The sequence below is a fragment of the Giraffa tippelskirchi genome, chromosome 8 (assembly GCF_054371585.1).
Source record: "Giraffa tippelskirchi isolate mGirTip1 chromosome 8, T2T-mGirTip1v1.2.pri, whole genome shotgun sequence".
Classification (NCBI taxonomy): Eukaryota; Metazoa; Chordata; class Mammalia; order Artiodactyla; family Giraffidae; genus Giraffa; species Giraffa tippelskirchi.
Window position 1 is genome coordinate 81368070 of NC_137282.1, and position 21547 is coordinate 81389616.

The 21547-nt window shown below is 41.9% G+C and overlaps 1 protein-coding gene across 5 annotated transcripts in view; it reads left to right on the forward strand.

Moving 5' to 3' along the window:
- The window catches only part of SPEF2 (sperm flagellar and cilia associated 2), a 188520-nt gene that overhangs the window by 146712 nt on the left and 20261 nt on the right, over nucleotides 1-21547 (forward strand). For all 5 annotated transcript variants that reach the window (XM_081520872.1, XM_081520873.1, XM_081520875.1 and 2 more), the window contains 3 exons: nucleotides 13373-13479; nucleotides 14755-14937; nucleotides 19435-19527. In XM_081520872.1, coding sequence (XP_081376998.1) covers nucleotides 13373-13479; nucleotides 14755-14937; nucleotides 19435-19527 — 383 coding nt within the window. The remainder of the gene's footprint in view (nucleotides 1-13372; nucleotides 13480-14754; nucleotides 14938-19434; nucleotides 19528-21547) is intronic.

Sequence of the window (21547 nt, forward strand, 5' to 3'; positions counted from 1 at the left end):
TTTCCCTAGAGAATGGTCAGCTGACCTTTGTCCATTAGTAACACAATTTCACTTTCATAATGGTTGTACTTCAGTTATTTTCTTTTTAAGTTCAGTATTTCCAGAAAACCACATTAGATCTCATTAGTCAAGAGAGTGTTGCTTTACTTGAAGCCTAAAGACTTCCTTGCTAAGCCCAGTGAGTCAAATAGATGTAACCACTGTATCCCCGGGTGGTCCCCTACCCTGGGAAGTATTACCTCATCTAATCAGCTTGAGTGGGTCTACACCTCCAGGATATAAGGGCACAGTAACTCAGGTTGGCAGCATTTGCGTAGGAGGCAGAGGCCCAAAAATATGGCCATCAGCAGCTACAGAAAAAAAAAAATCTCAATTTTATAGAGCCAGCACATGAAATTCCTTCAGTCCTTCAGTCAGGCAGATTTCAGCCTCTTTGGCATTGTGTGGGCTTACAATGTCTTTTTATTACATATTTCCTTCTTCAAAGTTGCTTTTGCTTTTCATTTTATCCAGACTTGTGTTTATATATAAAATAAGACAGAGCTATAAAAGTTCAACTATGAAATATAATTTGCTTTAATCCTGAACGAGAGTGACTGGAAGCAGGTCAAAATTTAAAGTTTTGGGGGACATTTGAGTAGGTGGAAAATTATCAACCACTCATAGTCCCTTTCAGAAGAGACTTTATATTTATGACAATAGTCATAATACATTCTTGGATCCAACCTCAAAATCAAGAGTTTGCATTTCAACTAAAAGTTTAAAAATAAATTACAGGGACTTCCCTAGTGGTCCAGCGGCTAAGACTCTGCACTTTCACTACAGGGGCGCTGTTTCAATCCTTGGTCCACTCCTGCTGCAAGGAGTGGCCAAAAAGTAAAAAAATAAATAAATTACAAATATCAGTTATAACTTGACATGTGTATGTCTTAGATTAACTCCAGAAACTGGACTAAAATGTATCAACTGATACATTGTCTATTTTCAGAGTATGGTAGAATGCAACAGTTCTCAAAGTATGGTAGGAAGAGGAAGGAAGGGAGAAGAAAGGGAGGTAGAAGAGGAAGGAGATAGTTATATATAATATATATATTTTTACAGTAGATGTAAAAGGAAAACCACTTGCCCTAGGGACTTAGAGCATAATTTGAAAAGGCATCCAAGGAAGAAGAAAATATAAACTTCTGTTTAGGTTCTTTCCAAAACAAAATCTGAACTTGATAAAAAAAAAAAAAAGTGCTCAAGAATGCAAACAAAGGAGAATCAGTGTGCAAAGAGGTTGGTCAGGGAAACTGTGCAGAAAAACAGCTTGGAGGAAGGAACTGAAAGAAGTAAAGAGTGACTAGATGGCAAGGATACAGAGGATATTTAAAGTTGGGGGAACAGTCACCAGAAACCATGGAGCTATGAGGCTTGAGTACAGATGCTCGTGGAAAGGTCAGGGACTTCTCTGCTTCTCCTTCCCCAGTTGTGTGAACAGCAGGAAAACAGATACAGAGACCAACTCTTTCTGTGGAACCACCTCTACCCACCCATGCTAGAGAATTATCCAGATTTCAGAATAACAGTTGTAATTGACACAGAATTGACAAAGCTATATAATACTGTGGGATTTGGAGATCTTGATGGTTCAAAATGAGTTACGGTCTATAAGCAAAAAGTTTAAACCCTTTCTTTGTTATTAGCTCAGTCATACTATTTGAAAAAATGTATGTTGCATATGGCACTTTTTAAGTTCATGTGAAATACTTAGCACAGAGTCAGGTGGTCTATCAACAGAAACAATATTCATTGTTGTCATTTTGCTCATGTATAAAAGTAAGACAAAATAATACTCATTCTGTTTCCTGCATCCCAGAGTCACAGAATTAGAGGTTCTATGATGACACTTAGAAGTTAATTACCACTCGCCCTCTCTCCTAGTTCCTTTGGCCCCCAAAACAATCTCTGACTTAAGTCTTTCTTCTACATTCTTGTGATTATTAATGGATACACATCAATCTGTCTTTTACATGAAGTTTTTGTCGTATTCCTTTCAAGAATTAGAAAATCTTTTAGGATACCTCTGATGGTACTTACCCTAAAAATCTACAATTTCAAAAGACCATCTTAATTGAAGTGATAACCATTTTGAAAATATAGAGCAACTGGCTGAAAGTAGTACCTTTCTAAATGTGGACTCCTACAAAACTTCCCGCTTGAACTTGAAAATTGCTGTTATATCTACGCCAAGAAATGTGAGCATTTTCTTATACTATTTCACATAGTCCAATGCAACCTATGATATCTAAGATGCAAGCATCAAGTTCACTAAAATATATTAAAGTATGATGAATAGATGAATCTTTTCTAGGAAAAAAACATACATATTTGCATGTAACAATCATTATGTTACTAGGCCTGTAGTAAGAATATTCTAGCAAATTTACAAGGGCTATCAATGTCATTAAGTTACACTTTGTTACTTTTAATTATGCTACATAAATAAAATTATTGAGTGAAATGGATAATCTTTCATTAAAACAAGTGACTGAATAAATACTTGTGAATAACTAGTATCAAAATATTAATAGAAAGAACTAAAGCTTAAAGAGTTTTTGCTGAGTACTGGTTATCCACATGAAAATTAAGTCTTCATTAAGATAGTGCTTACTGAAGATAATGGAAAATTGAAAGTGTGTCGTATACTGTCATGCTTTTATTCAGTCCTTCTTTCCTCATCAAATTCTGCACGTCATATTTCTAAATCTCCTTTGATAAAGGCAGTAATTAGACATAAAATACCATTTGTTGATTGTCACAAATATGCCAGAAAAAAAAGATTTTATATGTGATAATCATATAAAATTATGCAAAATGTAATTAAATGACTTGCCATGCTAGCATTTTTATTGCCACTCAACAAAGATCTATACTTAAAATTTTAGAAGCAGCTTAAGTCAGTAAGAAAGCCTGAATCCTCAGGACCTTCTTTCCACCCCCTGTCCCAGGAATCATTCCCATGAGCATACTCCCAGCAGAGAATGGATTTTGTGGGTATTTTCTAAATTATGACAGTAGTCAATATTGGAATGGTGTCAAGCCCTATGTGTCAGCCCCTACTTGAGCATCTCCACGTTAATTCACTTTTACTCATGGCTGGATGAGGCAGAAGACCCATCCGTGGGTAAGAAGTGTCAGACATATACTAATATGTATAAAATGGGTAACTGATGAGAACCTACTCAATACACTGTGATGGCCTATATACTAACATGTATAAAACAGGTAACTAATGAGAACCTACTGTGTAGGGAGCTCTACTCAATACACTGTGATGGCCTATATGGGAAAAGAATCCAAAAAAGGGTGGATATATGTTTTACTGATTCACTTTGCTGTAGAATAGAAACTAACACATTGTAAATCAACTACCCTCCAATAAAGTTTTTTAAATAAAAAAAAAAAAAGAAGTGTCAGACAGCTCTTTCCAACTCCCCCTCTTGTCAAATGACTGTAATATGATCTTAAGCAGATTATTTAACCTCTTTTAGTCACACTTTCCTCATCTGAAAAATAGGGTATTTCACTGATCTCAGCATTAAAGTAATTAATGTTTGTAAAGTGCTTTAAAAGTGTCTGGCACACTGAATGTGCAATTCAGATGTGATATAAGCCATTATCACTTAATTATATAATTACAGTAATGTTATATTCTTATGTAAGATATAGCATTATGCAATATGGATACAAACTCTGCTTATTATTATCCAGAATGTGAGCTCGGTATCCTGAAGGTGCACATGCCCTAAGAGGTACCTACAGAGCTTTCCCAGTGGTTCACTGGGTAAAGAATACATATGCAATGCAAGAGACACAGGAGACACAGGTTCAATTCCCAGGTTGAGAAGATCCCCTGGAGAAGGGTATGGCAACCCACTCCAGATTTCTTGCCTGGAGAATCTCATGGACAGAGGAGCCTGGCAGGCTACAGTCCATTGGGTCTGAGAATCAGACACGACTAAGTGACTGAACACATAGATAGGAACATAGTGTTATCTTAGAACGATTCCAAAAAAAAAAGAAAAATCACAACACCGGGTGAAACTGAACCATGAGGTATGCAGCTCCCTGGGGACTGTAAGCCTCCAAACCAAAAACACTCAGCTATGTACCAAGTGAGCTCTGGGTAGATACATCTTGTCCAAACATCAAGTGCCAAGCATATCAGGAAGAGAGTCTTTCTCCAATGCAAGCAATTTGGAGTCTGTTGAAGCTAGAACACTTTAGCAGTGTTCCAATGTCCCCACTTAAGCCATAAGGACTCCTTTTCTTTGTAAGCTCATCAGTAGTCAATGTAATATCTTATAGAGATTTGGTTCATAGTTATTTTGATTTCTGCTCAGAGGTTATCCAGAGAAAACACAATTCAGCAAATTCTGTACCCTCAACTCCTTCTTCAAGAGAGGCTCCTGCTGCTGCTGCTGCTGCTAAGTCGCTTCAGTCGTGTCCGACTCTGTGCGACCCTATAGATGGCAGCCCACCAGGCTCCGCCGTCCCTAGGATTCTCCAGGCAAGAATACTGGAGTGGGTTGCCATTTCCTTATCCAGTGCATGAAAGGGAAAAGTTAAAATGAAGTCGCTCAGTCGTGTCCGACTCTTAGCAACCCCATGGACTATAGCCTACCAGGCTCCTCCGTCCATGGGATTTTCCAGGCAAGAGTACTGGAGTGGGGTGCCATTGCCTTCTCTGTCAAGAGAGGCAGTGCTTAGTTTTTCAAGGCCTGCAACTTTGTTCTAAAAAATGCAAGTGTCCCTCTCAACCCCCTCTTGGAGACCCGTGGAGTCAGTGACTGGTCTCAGAGACAGGGCACAAATTCAGGAAGTCTAGGCTATAGTGGCCGAGCTATATCACCCAGCTCCATGGTTTTTATAAGAATCCAAGGAGGAAGTAGTTGTTGCTCCTGCATGGGTCAGCAAAGTGTGTAATCCATGGGAAACTTCTGGACAGAAGTTTCCAGGAAGAGAAGCAGGGGCAGAGTCTTCTAGGCACAGGAGAAAATGGAATCAACACTGAGATTTTGAAGTTGCATGACCTATTTAGGGAATGGGCAACAGACCAGCCAGGAAATGAGGGCCACAAAGAGCTTGTGGTCAAGCTGTGAAATCTTAAGACTGTGTGATCAGTCACTCAGTCATGTCCGGCTCTTTGCAACCACATGGGCCATAGCCCGCCAGGGATTTCCCAGGCAAGAATACTGGAGTGGGTTGCCATTTTATCCTCCAGGGGATCTTCCCAACCCAGGGATTGAACCCTCATTTCCTGCATTGGCAGGCGGATTCTTTACCACTGCGCCACCTGGGAAGCCCACGCGAAGCCTCTGGCTGCCCCCAAAGGCCACACTGGAGAGAATTATCAAAGACACTTAGAGCAAAAGGATGTGGAGATTGGATTGGAGGGAGGATAAGACTGTGTCTGAGAGCAGCAGACACTACTGTCTCCCTAGAAAGCCTCAGCTAACCTAGAGGCAAGAGTAAGGGCACCTAGTGATTCCCTGAAAGGAGTAACTAGACAGTTGTGTGGGTCTTTGAGAAAATTCTAGAACTATGACCCCATACTTTGCAGGTAAGTAAGCTTCCTATTTTGATCTGAAAAGTAAATTAGTCTGACATTTACTCAAATCAAGAAATACAGAAAATTTTCTTAGAAAAGTGGAGAAGGAAATGGCTACCCACTCCAGTATTCTTGCCTGAAGAATTCCATGGACAGAGGAGCTTAGTGGTCTACGGTCCATGAGGTTGCAAAGAATCAGAGATAACTGAGCGACTAACACTTCCACACTTCTTAGAAAAGGTAAAAGAAAGGATTGATGTTATTAACGGAAATATCTAAGCAGGTGGCAAATCCTAGGGATTAGGGCAGGAAAGAGTGTGGCACTCAGGAGCCCTATGGTTCTCTTAGCCTGGAAACTCCTTCCACTTGCTCAGATTCACATCACAGAAATGCAGTAGTAAATCTAGAAGCCTTTGGACCTGGTAGAATAGTCTGTGGGCACAGTTCCAGGTGTCTCTTCAGGGGGAATGTAGTCTCGTGAAGCCAGAGAATTTACATCAGCCCAGTGAAAAAGTGTGTGCTCAGAATTCAAGATAGCATTTCTGGAAAATCTGGCCAGAAAGCTAAAGATGTAAAAACTAGCTAAATTGTAGTGAAAGTTAAAAGTCCTTTCATTCAACAACCAGAGTCCGCTTTTTCCATGCGGCTGTTCATGTATTCACCAACTCTCACGTGTGTAGAGCAGGCACCCATCATGGCACTGAGGGTCTAGTGTGGGAAGCTTGAAAGTTACCCAACCTGCAGATAAGATAGTGAAGGCAGTGGGTACCAGCTATAAGGAGACTAGGCTTAAATGAAAACAGGAATCTAAAAAGAAACAGGATCTAAAAATAAATAAATAAATAAGGATTTGTTTTAACAACAACTGCAAAAGGTTTGGTTAAAAGGCAAAATATAAATTAGAGGCCAACAAAGTAAGAGGCAGAAGCAGTTTGACATGAGTGCAAAGGTTTTCAACTTAAAGATGTTAAGAGACACGGGATCCAGAAGATCAATTAGGAAAGGAGATTTACTTTCTTGAACGTCTCCCTAGTGCTCAGTAGTCGTCTGGCACGTGACAAAGCACAGAAGAAGGTGGTTCTGTCTGTTGAGGAGGGAAAGCCTGGGACCCTAAAGCCTTAAACTGAAGCAAACACCGAGTGTGTGTGTCAACATGAGTCGTTTTAGTATCAGGTCACACAAGGACATGTTCCAGGTTTCACTGTGCTGTGAGATAGGACAATGTCATCTCATGACCAGGAGTTTCAAAGAAGTTGTAGGAGGAGAGAGAGATGTTGATCTAGGCTCTCTGCCTTTAGGAAGAAACGTATTTTAGGAGTTTTGTGTGATTTTAATTATTTTGTCCTTCTGTCCAGATAAATACATATTCTACTCTCTGGCAGATAAATGAGTGTCAGAAATTAGACCTTAAGGGAAAGGAAAAAGATGAGGCACAGCTCCTTTACGAAATAATCTAGGAAGGATGCCCTCCCCCTTTTTTTATAGATCTAAATGTAAAATCTAAACTATATAACTTCTTTTAGTATCAGTAAATTTTTTACTTTATTTTTAATTGGAGGATAATAGCTTTACAGTGTTGCATTGGTTTCTGCTGTACAACAAGGTGAATCAGCTATAAGTATACACATATCCCTTCCCTCTTGAGCCTCCCTTCCACACCCACCCCCTCCACTCAACCCACCTCTAGATCATCACAGAGCACTGAACTGAGCTCCCTGTGCTATACAACAGCTTCCCACTAGGACACCCTATTTGTAGCAAGGTGGCCCAACCAATGCCAGAGAAGGTAGGGCTGAGGCAGGAGGGGAGAGGTGTCCAAAGCAAACCCTGCAGAGGCAAGGCCTGCGTGTCCTGTGACTCTTGTGTTTTCACCCAGAGAAGGCAATAACAGCAAAAGACCATGCCCCTCTCCTGCCTGGAGAAACAGATTCTAGGGAGAAGGAAACCACTGCACCCTTTGCCCACAGGAGAAACCTGTAATATGAAGTGTGTAACAGTGGGGGGCTAAGTAAGACCACCTGCTAGCAAACCCCAACTCCACCATGGATGGCCACTGTGACACTGGACAAATTAATTACCCTCTCTGTGCCTTAAGTTCTTTAATCCACAAACTGACCCACTTTCTTAACTATATGAAATAGGGATACTGGGTGATGACAAGTAAATGACACAAAGCACTTGGAGCACTACCCAAAATGCCTGGGAAGTGGTCAGCCCTCCCTAGGATTGTTCTAGAAATAATAGGTTCGGAGCGGGGGACAGGAATTAAAATTTCCAGTAGGCATCAGAAATTACTTAAAATAACAACATGGAGTTATTTTAAAGGCAGGGATCCTCCAGACGATGTGAGTGGATTCACCAAGAAGCAGGAAAGGCCTCAGAAGCTTGACCATTACCTCCCAAAGAGGAACAATCAATTTTTGAAAATTTGGCTTAAAAAATACCCTTGGCTTGTATACGATGAGATACTAAATCTTATGTTCTGCGGCCTGTGTCGTAAACATGGAGTGACATCAAAGGGAAATCAGGTGAGTTTTTTTTTATGGCACGGATAACTTCAGGACTGAATTTCTCAACGCGCATCATCTGAGCGAGGCTCACTCCAAGGCATCCCTCATGGAAGCCACGGGTGGTTCTCCAGGGAGCAGAGCGACCACGGAGCTGATGGTGAGGACCATGAGCAAGGTGACCCTCGGCAGGGTGGAGAACCTGTTCCGGTCCTGCCATGCCATCACCAAGACCGGACGTCCCCTCAAAGACTTCCTCTGGATGTGTTCGCTGGACAATATGAAGGGCGTTGATATCGGCCCGGTGTTCAGAACCAGTAAATCGGCCAGAACTTTTACCTACTTTATTGCTGAAGTGGAACGGAGAACTCTAAGAGAGAAGTTAGAAAAAAGTCAGTTCTTCTCCGTCCTCAGTGATGGGATGGCAGACAGTTCAGTTGAGGAAGCTGAACTCGTATATGTGCAGTTTGCACGCGCAGGGAGAGTGCACTGCCAAATCGTCGGGGTACAGACTGTGGAGAAGAAGGAGCCCCAGCGATAAAACGTGCCATAGAGAAAACTCTAGAGAGAAATCTTCAACTTCGACTGTCAAACCGAGACTGGGCGAAGAAACTGGTGGGTTTCGGAAGTGATGGAGCTCTGGCTTCAGAAAACGGCAGCGAAGTGGCCCAGCTCTTAAGGGAAATCCAGCCAGGTGTGCTGCCTGTTTACTGCTTTGCCCATCACCTTGAACTATCTTACCAGGCAGTGTTCCAGAGCGTTCCTCTCTACAACCACGTGAAAGACCTTCTTCACAGCATGTACCACTTCTATCACAATTCTGCTCACAGGAGTGCTCTGATAACCGCTTTCAAGGGCCTCCACCTTCGACCTGCATTGCCCTCTCAAGTCAGAGGCCGCAGGTGGCTTCAGGGATTGCGGGCTGCCCTCCAGAACTTCCTCAAGGGATATCCAGCAATTGTCCAGGAGCTGCATTCCGTAAGTAATTTTGAAATATGGTACTATTTCAGATTTTCAGAATTAAAAAAAAATACTTTTATTGAGCAATTTGAGATAATTTTGAGAAAGATAAACCACTATTTTATTCCCAACCTGTGTTGCAGGCAGAAGAAAGCAGAAGTGACAGCAGTCATCAGAAAGCCAAAGAACTCCTGGAGTCTCTCCTCCAGGCAGATGTTGTCAAATTTGTCCACTTCTTGGTGGATGTCATCAATGTCCTTAGCATACTGTCCCATGTCAATCAGAACAGAAATTCCTCAATTGCTGATATATTTGCCACCTTAGAGTCAACACTGGAAATGCTCCGAATTTATCAGACAAGGTGAGGAGTCCGGGATGATCTGAGAGTCTATCAAAACCAGACAGCTGGACTTGGGAAACCATTTGCCAGAGACTTTTGCATGTAATCGTCTCTTGGGGCATTTTTTTCCCCTCCCAGACCAGGGCCAAAAGAACGTGGGGTGGATTCAGTCACACACGTTCATGGTAACTGCCTCAGAGGAAAGGGAAACATTTCTGACGTGAGAAGCATGGTTTTAACACATCTTATCAAGAGGCTGCGAGGCTGTTTCAGAGATGCCAGCCAAGATGTGGTGAAGGCAACCACGATTGGAAGCTTTAAACTGTGGCCAGCAAAAATAAATCAAGGTAACCCATGAGCGCTTGCTCTGATTCTGTTGTTCTTTGATTGGCTGCACACGTGTCTGTCAGATATGTGACTTTTTCTTTGGCATATCGATTGCAGAATTTGGAGAAAAAGAGGTGGCCATCCTGATTGCACATTATGAACCAGTTTTAGAGGCAGCCAAAGTGAAAATTGACCAAGTAGACACAGAATGGAGCATGTTGAAACTGGAGATCTACTCTAGGTAAGCATAAGTAACCTAGTTGATTTATAAATACTGGGGTAAAACAGGAGTCTCCATCTTTCACATTTTTCATTTTTTTTCCCCTAGATTTCAGAACATCCACAAACTGACCTGGGATTTTGTGAATTCTGTTTATTTACACAAGTATCCAAACATCCTGACACTCATTGACCTCGTGCTGAGCCTGCCTGCAAGTTCAGCTGAGGCAGGACGCGGCTTTAGTCAGATGAAGCGCACCAGGTCCCAAATGCATGCCAAGGTCAAGGCTGACAGCATGACGGATCTCCTGATAATTCAGTTGAATTCTCCAGACATTAACAACTTTGACCCTAGGAAAGCCATTCATTTATGGAATACAAGAACACCATCCTCAACTGATGACACAATACCTAACTCGGATTGCTCATCAAACTCAGAAAGCCTTGGTGAAAGTGACTAGTAATGTGATAAATATCAACCTCATCATTCATCCTAGCAAAAAGAACTGTTTTCAAAAACCTGGAATTTAAAAGTCACCAGTCTTCACATCAAACACAAAAGGCATTTGGCACCATGCATACCTACAAAGCAAAAATCCAAAGACTGGTTTCCCTATAACCTTCTAATTCTAGTTCTATATTCACACATTCTTTCACACTCTTCGGGTGAAGTGTATACTTCTAAGCAATGGTACTATCTTGACGTCATCTTTCTGAGTTATTGCTAAGGGTAACCGGACTGTAATTATGATCAAGAGTGCCTTTAGGCCTGGCTTACAATTAACTGTTTTTCCTGGATAATTCTAATGGATGGCTGCATTAGATAAGTAACTTAGGGCCAAATGGAAAGAATTTTTTTTTTTTAATCTGTAGACAAAATTTGTAAGCTTATCTGTTTCCATTACTGCATTATATGTGAAGGTCGTATTGTTATATGCCTTGGTCATTTAAGAAACAAGGCCAAAGATCAAAACAGTTTTTGCATTACACACTAAAATCCCCACATAAATAATCCCTATGTGAACTCAAAGTATTTTCTTAGAACACTTTGCTTGTGCCATAGGTATTAGAGACAGTGGAACTATTTTACAAATCTACCAGAAATTTTAAATACTTTGAGCCTCTTCATGGTTTCAATTGAGTTTATTTCCGGTTTCATTTTAAGGAACATGAATGATTTATTCTAACTTATCTGAAAGCCAACATCGTATCATAGGAAGCTCATTTTACCAAAACTTCCACTACCTGGGAAAGTTATTCTCATTTCTATAAAATTGGATATTGGATATTGGTCAAAAAGGATAGAGAATTTGTTTCTGAACAACCTGCTGAATGGCCAGTCACATCAAAGAAAGAAATATTCTGCTCTTGCTACACAGAAAATTACCTTCCAGGTCTGAACCTTGTGTATTTTATTTGAACCACTGAAATTTTAAAATGATTACTACATTTTCCCAAAGGTTCAGTTCAGTTCAGTTCAGTCTCTCAGTAGTGTCCAACTCTTTGCGACCCCATGAGCTGCAGCACGCCAGGCCTCCCTGTCCAACACCAACTCCCGGAGCCCACCCAAACTCATGTCCATTGAGTCGGTGATGGCATCCAACCATCTCATCCTCTGTCGTCCCCTTCTCCTCCTGCCCTCAATCTTACCCAACATCAGGGTCTTTTCAAATGAGTCAGCTCTTCGCATCAGGTGGCCAAAGTATCGGAGTTTCAGCTTCAACATCAAACCTTCCAATGAACACCCAGGACTGATCTCCTTTAGGATGGACTGGTTAGATCTCCTTGCAGTTCAAGGGACTCTCAAGAGTCTTCTCCAACACCACAGTTCAAAAGCATCAATTCTTCGGTGCTCAGCTTTCTTTATAGTCCAACTCACATCCATACCTGGAGAAGGAAATGGCAACCCACTCCAGTATTCTTGCCTGGAGAATCCCAGGGACCGCAGAGCCTGGTGGGCTGCCATCTATGGGGTCGCACAGAGTCGGACATGACTGAAGCGACTTAGCAGCAGCAGCAGCACATCCACACATGACTACTGGAAAAACCATAGCCTTGACTAGACGGACCTTTATTGGCAAAGTAATGTCTCTGCTTTTTAATATGCTGTCTAGGTTGGTCATAACTTTCCTTCCAAGGAGTTAGCATCTTTTAATTTCATGGCTGCAATCACCATCTGCAGTGATTTTGGAACCCAAGAAAATAAAGTCTCTCACTGTTTCCACTGTTTCCCCATCTATTTGCCATGAGGTGATGGGACCAAATGCCATGATCTTAGTTTTCCGGATGTTGAGTTTTAAGCCAACTTTTTCACTCTCCTCTTTCACTTTCATCAAGAGGCTCTTTAGTTCCTCTTCGCTTTCTGCCATAAGGGTGTTGTCATCTGCATATCTGAGGTTATTGATATTTCTCTCGGCAATCTTGATTCCAGCTTGATTCCCAAAGGTTAGAGGAAATAATAAAGTTCATGTTGGACTTGAGAAATGCTAAAACTTAGATATAGGAAGAAAAATGTGAGACTCTACACCTGTTTCACTCTTTTTATTCCTGAACAAAGAAGAATAGCTGTATACTCTGGACCTGACAGTTATCCGAATACATGTAGGAGTGTCTCCTGGCTCTAGAGGGTACCTCTGCTATGGGAGTTAGACATATTTTAAGCAGATACACTTATTTTTGCTTTCCTACTTATTTTTTAATGCATGTGCATGCAATTTGAAATGAGCAACAGACTAAACAAACATCTCATAGTAAAGTAGATTCATGTTTAAGAGAAAAAGCCTTCGAAATATTAGTGACCTTTTATAAAATATATCAGAATGTTTGAGCCAATTAGATAACTAAATTAGCATTTCCAACCCAGTAATTTAGTAATATAAATATCCCTAAATTTAACCCAAACAAATATATTCTTGATCTAAAAAAGCAAAATGAGGATAAATGTGTTATTTTGATCACAGTGGTGATATGCATGTGTTTGAAACAGCTTTATCCCATATTTGCCAAATATTATACTCTAGTGCCCTACTGAATAACAGGAATATTACTGTAAATAATAATAGTATTCATTTTAATAATATAAATAATAATAGGAATAATGGACTATTTTTTAATTCAACCTATTCTGAATAAAAGGTCAAAGAAGACTCCAAACCAAAATATAATGTCTCGGTATTTTACCCAGTCTGGAATGAGTTATTACTAAGCCAAAAAAGACATGTTGACTTAGATGAGAAACAACCATGAAAAAGAATCGGGAAATTGATTAATATTTTTGTATTTTCAAAATATCTAATGTTTCTCTAAAGGTTACAGTTTTAAATAAAATGAATAAAATGATTATACAAATATCCATTATTTATTCCATCTTTAGCAAAAGAAACAGATCATATATAACACCAAAAAATATTTCTCCTTGTATTGTAGGTATAATAGGAAATAAAGCATTTGCTGACATTCTGCTGGATTTGGTAACCCTGAACCTTGGAACAAACAACTTTCCTAGTAGTTGGATGCACCTCACTCAACCTGAAGTAAGCTTCAATTTGGTTTGGGTTTCAAGCCTTGAGAATTCTCTTCTTTGATCTATAAGTCAATAGTTTTAAAATAGTTTTAAAATAACCAGTCCATGCATGGTATCTGACATTTAGCAGGCAGCCAATAAACTCAAATGAACAAATGAAAGAACTTCAAATTAAGACACATAGTGAGACACAGATAAATAGAACAGTATTATGGACTCTATGGGAGAGGGCGAGGGCAGGATGATATGGGAGAATGGTACTGAAGCATGTAAATTATCATATGTGAAACGAATCACCAGTCCAGTTTCGATGCATGATACGGGGTGCTCAGGGCTGGTGCACTGGGACGACCCGGAGGGATGGGATGGGGAGGGAGGTGGGAGGGAGGTTCTGGAAGGGGAAAACACGTACACCCATGGTGGATTCATGTCAATATATGGCAAAACAAATACAATATTGTAAAGTTAAAAAATAGATAAATAAACTAATTTAAAATTAAAAAAAAAAAGACACATAGTATGTTCATACACAGTATTTGAAAATGAACGATGCTGACAGTCAGTGAAACCTTACAGAGACCATGAGGGTCAGCCAATGAGTTTGTATCTATTACTACCAGACGGAGTGATCCTAACAAGTAACAGTATATGATTCAGGCTTGCTTTCATCATATTCTGCTCCTTAAGAAAACAAGATGGTTAAAGAATATTTCCCTACAAGCTGTCGAGTCCTCTCACATTCATATCATCTTATTCCTCCTCTGTTGGAAAGGTACAAAGTGTACTATGGTCACAAGCATTAATTCCTTGTGTGCGTGCTTGTATGCTAAGTCACTTCAGTCATGTCCGACTCTTTGTGACCCCATGGCCTGCAGTCTGCCACGCTCCTCTGTCCATGGGATTCTCCAGGCAAGAATGCTGAAGTGGGTTGCCATGCCCTCCTCCAGGGGATCTTCCCAACCCAGGGATCAGACCCACATCTCTTGCATCTCCTGCACTGGCAGGAGGTTTCTTTACCACTAGTGCCACCTGGGAAATCCAATTCTTTGTGTAACAGTAAGCAAAACCCACAAATGTCAAGGAAGTAAAAATGGAAACACTCTCTAGGTTCTGTCTGGCATGGATTGCTTGGTAGAACCTGAGGGAGCAAGTCAGCTCTGACTGTATTAACCAAGCTAAAAATCTTACTTCCTTCATCAGAACCTCTCACTACAAAATGCGAGCAGGTGGAATGTCACAAGAGAATCATACAAATATCCCAATGGCATTTCCTGTTTTCTTCTAGTTGCAGGAGTTAGCATCTTTGTTGGTAACAAACTCGGAGTCCGTGGACTGGCGGAAATTCTTGTTAGTAGTCGCGCTGCCTTGGCCCATCCCCCTGGAGGAGGAGCTCCTGGAGACCCTACAGAGGTTCAAGGCCCTGGATGCAGAGCAGCTGGGCACCATCACTTACGAACAGTATAAGCAGGTCACTACCGGCCCCTGGCAGCACTAATCCTATCAGAGTACTTTTGACCTAAGAAGTGTATTACTCCCTGATCTCACCATGCCAGGTCTCATGGCCCATGTTTAAGCTCCCAGAGGCAGCATGGGTACTGCCCAGATCCCAGGCAGAAGTCTGCTCCCACCTACCTCCACCTCACCCCCTGGGAAAGGGAGGGTCTGAAAAAGTCCAAACTGCTTGGAAAGCTAAGGACTCTTAAAGAAATCACAGCAAACATCATTGTCCCTCCTCCCAAGTTCTTAACCCTGGCTCTTCATTAGGCTCGCCTGCAGAGATTTTAATCAGCCCAATGCCCAATACCCAATACTCTGCGAGTAGCAACAACAGTTACAGTGAACACAGACAGGGAAAGGGCAGTTGTTTTTTTTTTTTCTTTTGGTCATGAGCATGCTGAATGATGAGGTGGTTTTTGACAAGTTGACTTTGAAATGTCTGTGGAAAATGCAGGCAGAAATGTCCCATCTGATATGGCAGATGCAGAAATCAGTCACTATCATGTAGGCAGATGTTGAAGTTATGAATGGACGAGATTACCCGAGGGAAGTGTGTAAAGTGATAGATAATCCAGTAACATGGTACCTGGCCAATAGATTTGCAGATAGGATGTAACTGTGACCCTCACCAGAACAATTTGGAGAGAGTACAGGATCTAGATTGCAGAGAATTGATGGAATAAATAGTTCTTTAGGAACTGAAGATAAGGCAGTCCATTCATCTTTTGAGAAGTTTGAGTAAGAAGAGAGTGGGTTAGAATGAAATACCGTAACTAAGAAGGGCGTAAATGACTTATTTTGTGTCTGCTAATGGAATTTCAGGTTTCCCTAAGGCGAAGAATCCGCCTACCAATGAGAGAGACACGAGGTTCAATCCCTGGGTCAGGAAGATCCCCTGGAGAAGGAAATGGCAACCCACTCCAGGATTCTTGCCTGGAAATCCCATGGACAGAGGAGTCTAGTGGGTTGCAGTTTATGGGATTGTAAAAGAGTCAGACACAGCTGAGCAACTGAACAACAACAAAGAAATGTATCTTAGTGCCCACCACATCACACAGCTGGTAGACATGAAAGGCTCATAAGGTGCCGATTTTGAATCAGGGTGATAATCTCTCAGTGCCTGTATCTCCTGTGTATTTCACCCTTGAAAGATCACATCTCCTCCTGCTTCTCTTTTCTTCTTCAATTAATGGATGACGTGCTCATAGACAACCCTGACATTCCCACACTCAGACACCTGAGCCAAAGGAAACAGCACTGACACACTGAAGAGGTTCTTCCAGGCTGATCAAGAAAGACACAGAACTGACTGGGCTGATTTACTTCCCAAGAAGAGCAATCTGTGAATTCTTTCACTGTCCTGGGCCTGGACTTACAACTTCTAAAGATGATTTTGTGTAAAAACACAAACAGCAGAGCCAAAATTGTTGGCTTAAGATTTTAACAAGTGTGCAGTCACGAAAGTACCGACCTTCACTCTTTGCAGTATGTGCCAATGAACACAGGATATCAATTTAAACATCTTTTTGCACAAACATGAGATGAACATAGGTGTTGGTAATTTGTACCAATAAGTGCTGAGCAAAACCAGAAAGCTCCTTCACCCAAGGTGTGAATTTCTTAGAGAAAGTTGACTGCTGCATGAAACAGAAACTCAAATATACATATCAGAACACCTCCTGGGTTTTGGGAGCAGTTGATTTCTGAGCTCTTTCCTCTCCCCTGGCCCACCCAGTGCCCACTTCTCAGAAAGCCCATGACAAATAAGCCATTGGGGAGGCCTACTTGACCTCCCCACATGACTTACAGATTCCCACCACTTGCCAGATCACACCACACACAGAGTTCTTTTATGGGAATGTCAAAACAGCTCCTTCAGCAATATGTTATGATTTGTGGAAAATGTCACCTTAGAATAGCTAAATAATACAATTGCATTGCTGAAATGAAGTTCTCTGGGGGAAAAAAAAATAAGCTCTCTACTTTGCTTTTTATTTTGTTTTCTTTTCTTTTCTTGACTAATTGCACGTTCACCGCAACCGCCACTTGAGAGTGTGTTGACTTCCCCAGCTTCTAAAATGGAATAAGACACAGGGTTTGTGAAGCTGCTCTGCCTGTGTACCTGGGCTGAGCCACGCGAGCGTAAAAGTGCGTTGCCCCTGCTCCCAGCCCTCGGGCAGCCGTGACACGCTGGCCTCTGTCGTGTGTGGGCGTCTAGTCACACTCACGCTGAATTCTTTGATGGCGAACTCTCTCGACTCACCTTCTGTCAGTGAGAATGCATGTTATCACAGGCTTAATGAGTCAGATGTCCTAGGATCCAAACAACACAGCACTTATTCTCTAAGGAAAAGTAGACCTCAAATTCCTTGGCCATGTTTTAGAGAGAGAGTACAAAGGGACACTTCCACATTTCAAGGAGAAAGCCCCTGATTACCCAGCGGGGCAGGATGTGGCTGACTGAACCCCTCTTGATCAATCTAAACCCAGCCCTACAGTTCACGTGTACCATTTCACATGGTAAAATTTTCTTGGGTGACTTTTTAAAAAGTACAAGTCGTTCTCTAATTAGGTTCTTTCTTCAATGGTGCTCTTGTTGTGTGAAACACTTTGAAACAGCTTCCTAATTTTTAAAATACCATCTATTGTACTTTTTTTTTTAGGTGACTGAATGAATTCTTGGTTTTAAGAATCAAGGGAAATTCCTATGTGTTGAAACAACCGGATACGGAATTGACGGTAGAAAAACCGGGTCTCCCGCCCGTTACAGGCAGTTCCTTTACCAGCTAAGCCACCAGAGAAGCCCCCATGGAGTGGTACTTACTGTCAACAGTTTAGCCACTGGGCAAAGCAAAGCACTTACATTCAAAACTTGAGCCCATGTTGGACCCTAGCTTCTCCTGGATCTTCTCTCTCACACACTTATGCGTGGCCAGAATCTCCCACCCAGCACTCCTCTGTTCTAAATGAAAACTTAGTCTCCACCTCTGGAGGCTGCATCCTCTTATAAGCTACCCAGTGCCACTCCAGCCTTCTCTCCAAGCACAAGTAATTCTCGGAAGGAAAGAAGGCACAGAGCCCAGGCCAGAGTCAGGTTAGAACCGCCAATGGTTCTTGGCAGTAGACAGTGCCAAGGGTAGGTTGTCACAGTGGAAGACAGCAAGGGAGCAAGACCTAGAAACAAAAGGAAGTACTTGCCATATGTAAAGTCTAAGCTTGGCAAGACACATTCTTCAAACCCAAGGAATTAATACCTAATGTTTAGTAGCAAATATGAATGAGGCCCCCCAAAATGGACTGAATGCCCAAATGTGTGATATAAACAAGTCAAACTGGAGTTTAGAGGAGAGAACAAAGAGGGCCTCTCTGAGGAGGTGTGATTTAAGCTCAGTCTGGAGAGATAAGCAGGTTGACATTGGTGGACAAGTAATCTCCTCAAGTAGGAGGAATGATGTGAGCAAAACAGCAAGAGAAGGAAATGGTTCTAAGTAGAGGCTGACATGACAAGAATCAAGTTTAGGGAAAACTGATATGGTCGAATGGTCTGAGTTGAAACAAACAAGAGGGAGACTGGAAATGAAGACAGCTCGAGGGCTGCTGGAGCAGCTCACGATGGAGGCAATAGGGCTCTACGCCAGCTTGGGAGCAGTGGGGTGGGGGAAAGGGAGAGAGGGGCAAGGCATCCCCAGATGGCAATCAAGGGGTTTGGTAATTAGTGGCAGACATGGGCTGAGGACAAGTGTTGTCTTTTCAAAATCGCTCCTTGAGCTCTTGAGTCAGTCAGTCACTCACTCAGCCAGGATTTCCAATACCAACAACGTGCCCCAGCAGGACACTAGGCTCCAAGACATATATAAACACGGACAGGACACATGCGATGTGATGGAGGACACAGACACCAGAAGAGTGTGCTCCGTTGCTCAGTCGTGTCCAACTCTTTGCGATCCCATGGACTGTAGCTTGCCGGGCTCCTCTGTTCATAGGATTCTCCAGGAAAGAATACTGGAGTGGGTTGCCCTCCTCCAGGGGATCTTCCCCACCCAGGGATCGAACCCAGGTCTCCTGCATTGCAGGTGAATTCTTTACTGTCTGAGCCACGATATTGCTGCGAATCCACATCCAGGGTGAGGACCTCCAAGCTTCATTGCACACTCCAACAGTTACAGTATAGTCATAGTGTAGGCGCCCCGGCCTGTGGGTTTTCATTTATAAATCATTCATGTATACTACTGCACTAATGCATTCTATACATTATCAATCTAAAAAAAATAATTACAAAAGAATGAGATCTCATACACGTGAATGGAATTTCTAGAATTTGCTTCAGCACCTCCATGGTTTCTGCACCTTACTTTGTGGACCTCTGCTCTAGATACCTTGCAAAGACCAATTCAACCTTTGTGGCTCTGAGAGAAGCAATTACATCTCAGCATAACTTTAATGATTCTCATTTTTGTTTTTTGTGTAGGCTGGCCTGTGGTTTACAGGAGATGAAGATATCAAAATTCCAGAAAATCCTCTTGAACCTCTGCCATTCAATAGGCAGGAGCATCTTATAGAGGTAATTACTGAGGTCTTTTTATAAAAGTGTATGTAGCACCATATCAAGGTAACATTGATCAATTTCTTGTGTAATTAGTCTTAGACTCCATCCCCATCCCCTGTTCCTTTAGTGTATTCCCAAAGTGCAGAGTTTAATATTCTCCCAAGTGGCACTAGTGATTAAGAATCTGCCTGCCAATGCAGGAGACACAAGAGACTCAGGTTCAATCCCTGGGTCGGAAAGATCCCCTGTAGAAGGAAATGCCCAACCCACTCCAGTATTCTTGCCTGGAAAATTCCATGGACAGGGGAGCCTGGTGGGCTACAGTCCATGGGGTCACAAAGAGTCAAACAAGACTGAGCAACTGGGTACAAGGCAGCAGTACAGAGGAGTCTGGAGAGGAGGCAGGGGTCAAAATCTTAAACAGTCCTCCTGTTAACTCCCTGTGTGATCTTGGACAATATCCTTAAGCTCTCTGGGCTTCACTTTTCTTATCTAGCAAAACAGCTGTTACTGAGCATATTCTTCACTAAAGATCCTTACAACTGTAAAAGCTTTGGATATAAGAACTGCCTTTTACCAATATATGCCTTTGTTCATTTCTCTTTGATTTTGACTAACTCATATAACATTCCAAGAGTTTGCATACTCATCAGATTATTATTATCATCAAAAATATTATCATCATTATTGGGTTGGCCAAAAAATTCATTTGGGTTTTTCATATCATGTTATGGAAAAACCTAAATGAACACTTTGGCTGTTAACCTCTATTATTAGCTTCTATCCCTGAGGCCACAATAGTATATAAGATCTTAAAATCTGAAAACTATTCTGACTTCAGTATAAATGTTAAAAATATGAAATTATATCCAACACAATCAAGTTTGATAAGATATGAGAAACATTGAATGGTAGATTTAGACATGACAGCAAGCTATGTGTATTGATTAATCAATTCAGCCAGCCATTAATGTAAACTTGCAATGCAAAATGGAACATGACTTGTAACATAAAAGTGAGCAATTCTCTTCCATTGGACGCATATTTCAAGCATCTCTGGTAGATGCTAGCAGGAGAGCAGGTGAAAGAAAGGGGTCAGGGATTTACCAAAAAAGTTCAGAGCATGAGGCTGGCAGTTTGGGAGCAGCTTTTTGTTTTGGTTGTTGTTGATTGTTTTATAACCGGAGGACTGAGTTCAATTCTCCTGTAAAGCTTTGGAAAGCGTATCTATATATAAATACATTCTTCATTCTGTGGGAAGGGGCCAGTAGTCTGAATAGGATGTCAAGTACAAAGCGCTTTCCTTTTCTGAGAGAAGTTGTTAGAAATGTCCATCACAGCAGAACTTTTCAGTTGCTCACGGAGATGCTGAAAGCAGGAGGCAGCCTATGCTGGTCAGCCCTGAGGACTGCAAGACAGGGAAGCCAGAGAGGCCTCTGGGTACCAAGGAGGGGTATGGTTCCCATCTGCTGCTGCCCAAACTGCTGGAACAAAGTGTGCAGGGGAGGGTAGAGGCAAGACCACAAAGTCTGAGAAAGATATGCTCTATGGGGCAGATTCATTGGAAAAGACCCTGATGCTGGGAAAGAGTGTGGGCAGGAGGAAAAAGGGACAAAGAGGATGAGATGGTAAAGAGCATCACTGACTGAATGGACAATGAGTCTGAGCAAACTTGGTGAAGAACAGGGAAGCCTGGTATGCTGCTGTCCATGGGGTCGCAAAGAATCAGACGTGACTTAGCGGCTGAGCAATAATGGGGCAAAGGATGGCTGGCAGATGTGTGTAAGAGTGTGTGTGCAGTGTCCAGAGGACAGAAGGGAGTGGAATTTTCCATGCCTCTCTGTCCCACAGACTGGATGCTCAACATTACATAAATCTCAACACCCTTCAACTGGGACTAAAAGCACAGATGCCATGGCTGACAAGCTGTGAGGTCTTGATGGAGTTACCTAACCTCTCTGTGCTGTGGTTTTATTTTCATCCTTTGCTGCTGGGGTTGTTGTACAGCATGAGTTCATATGTGTGGTCCTTTTAG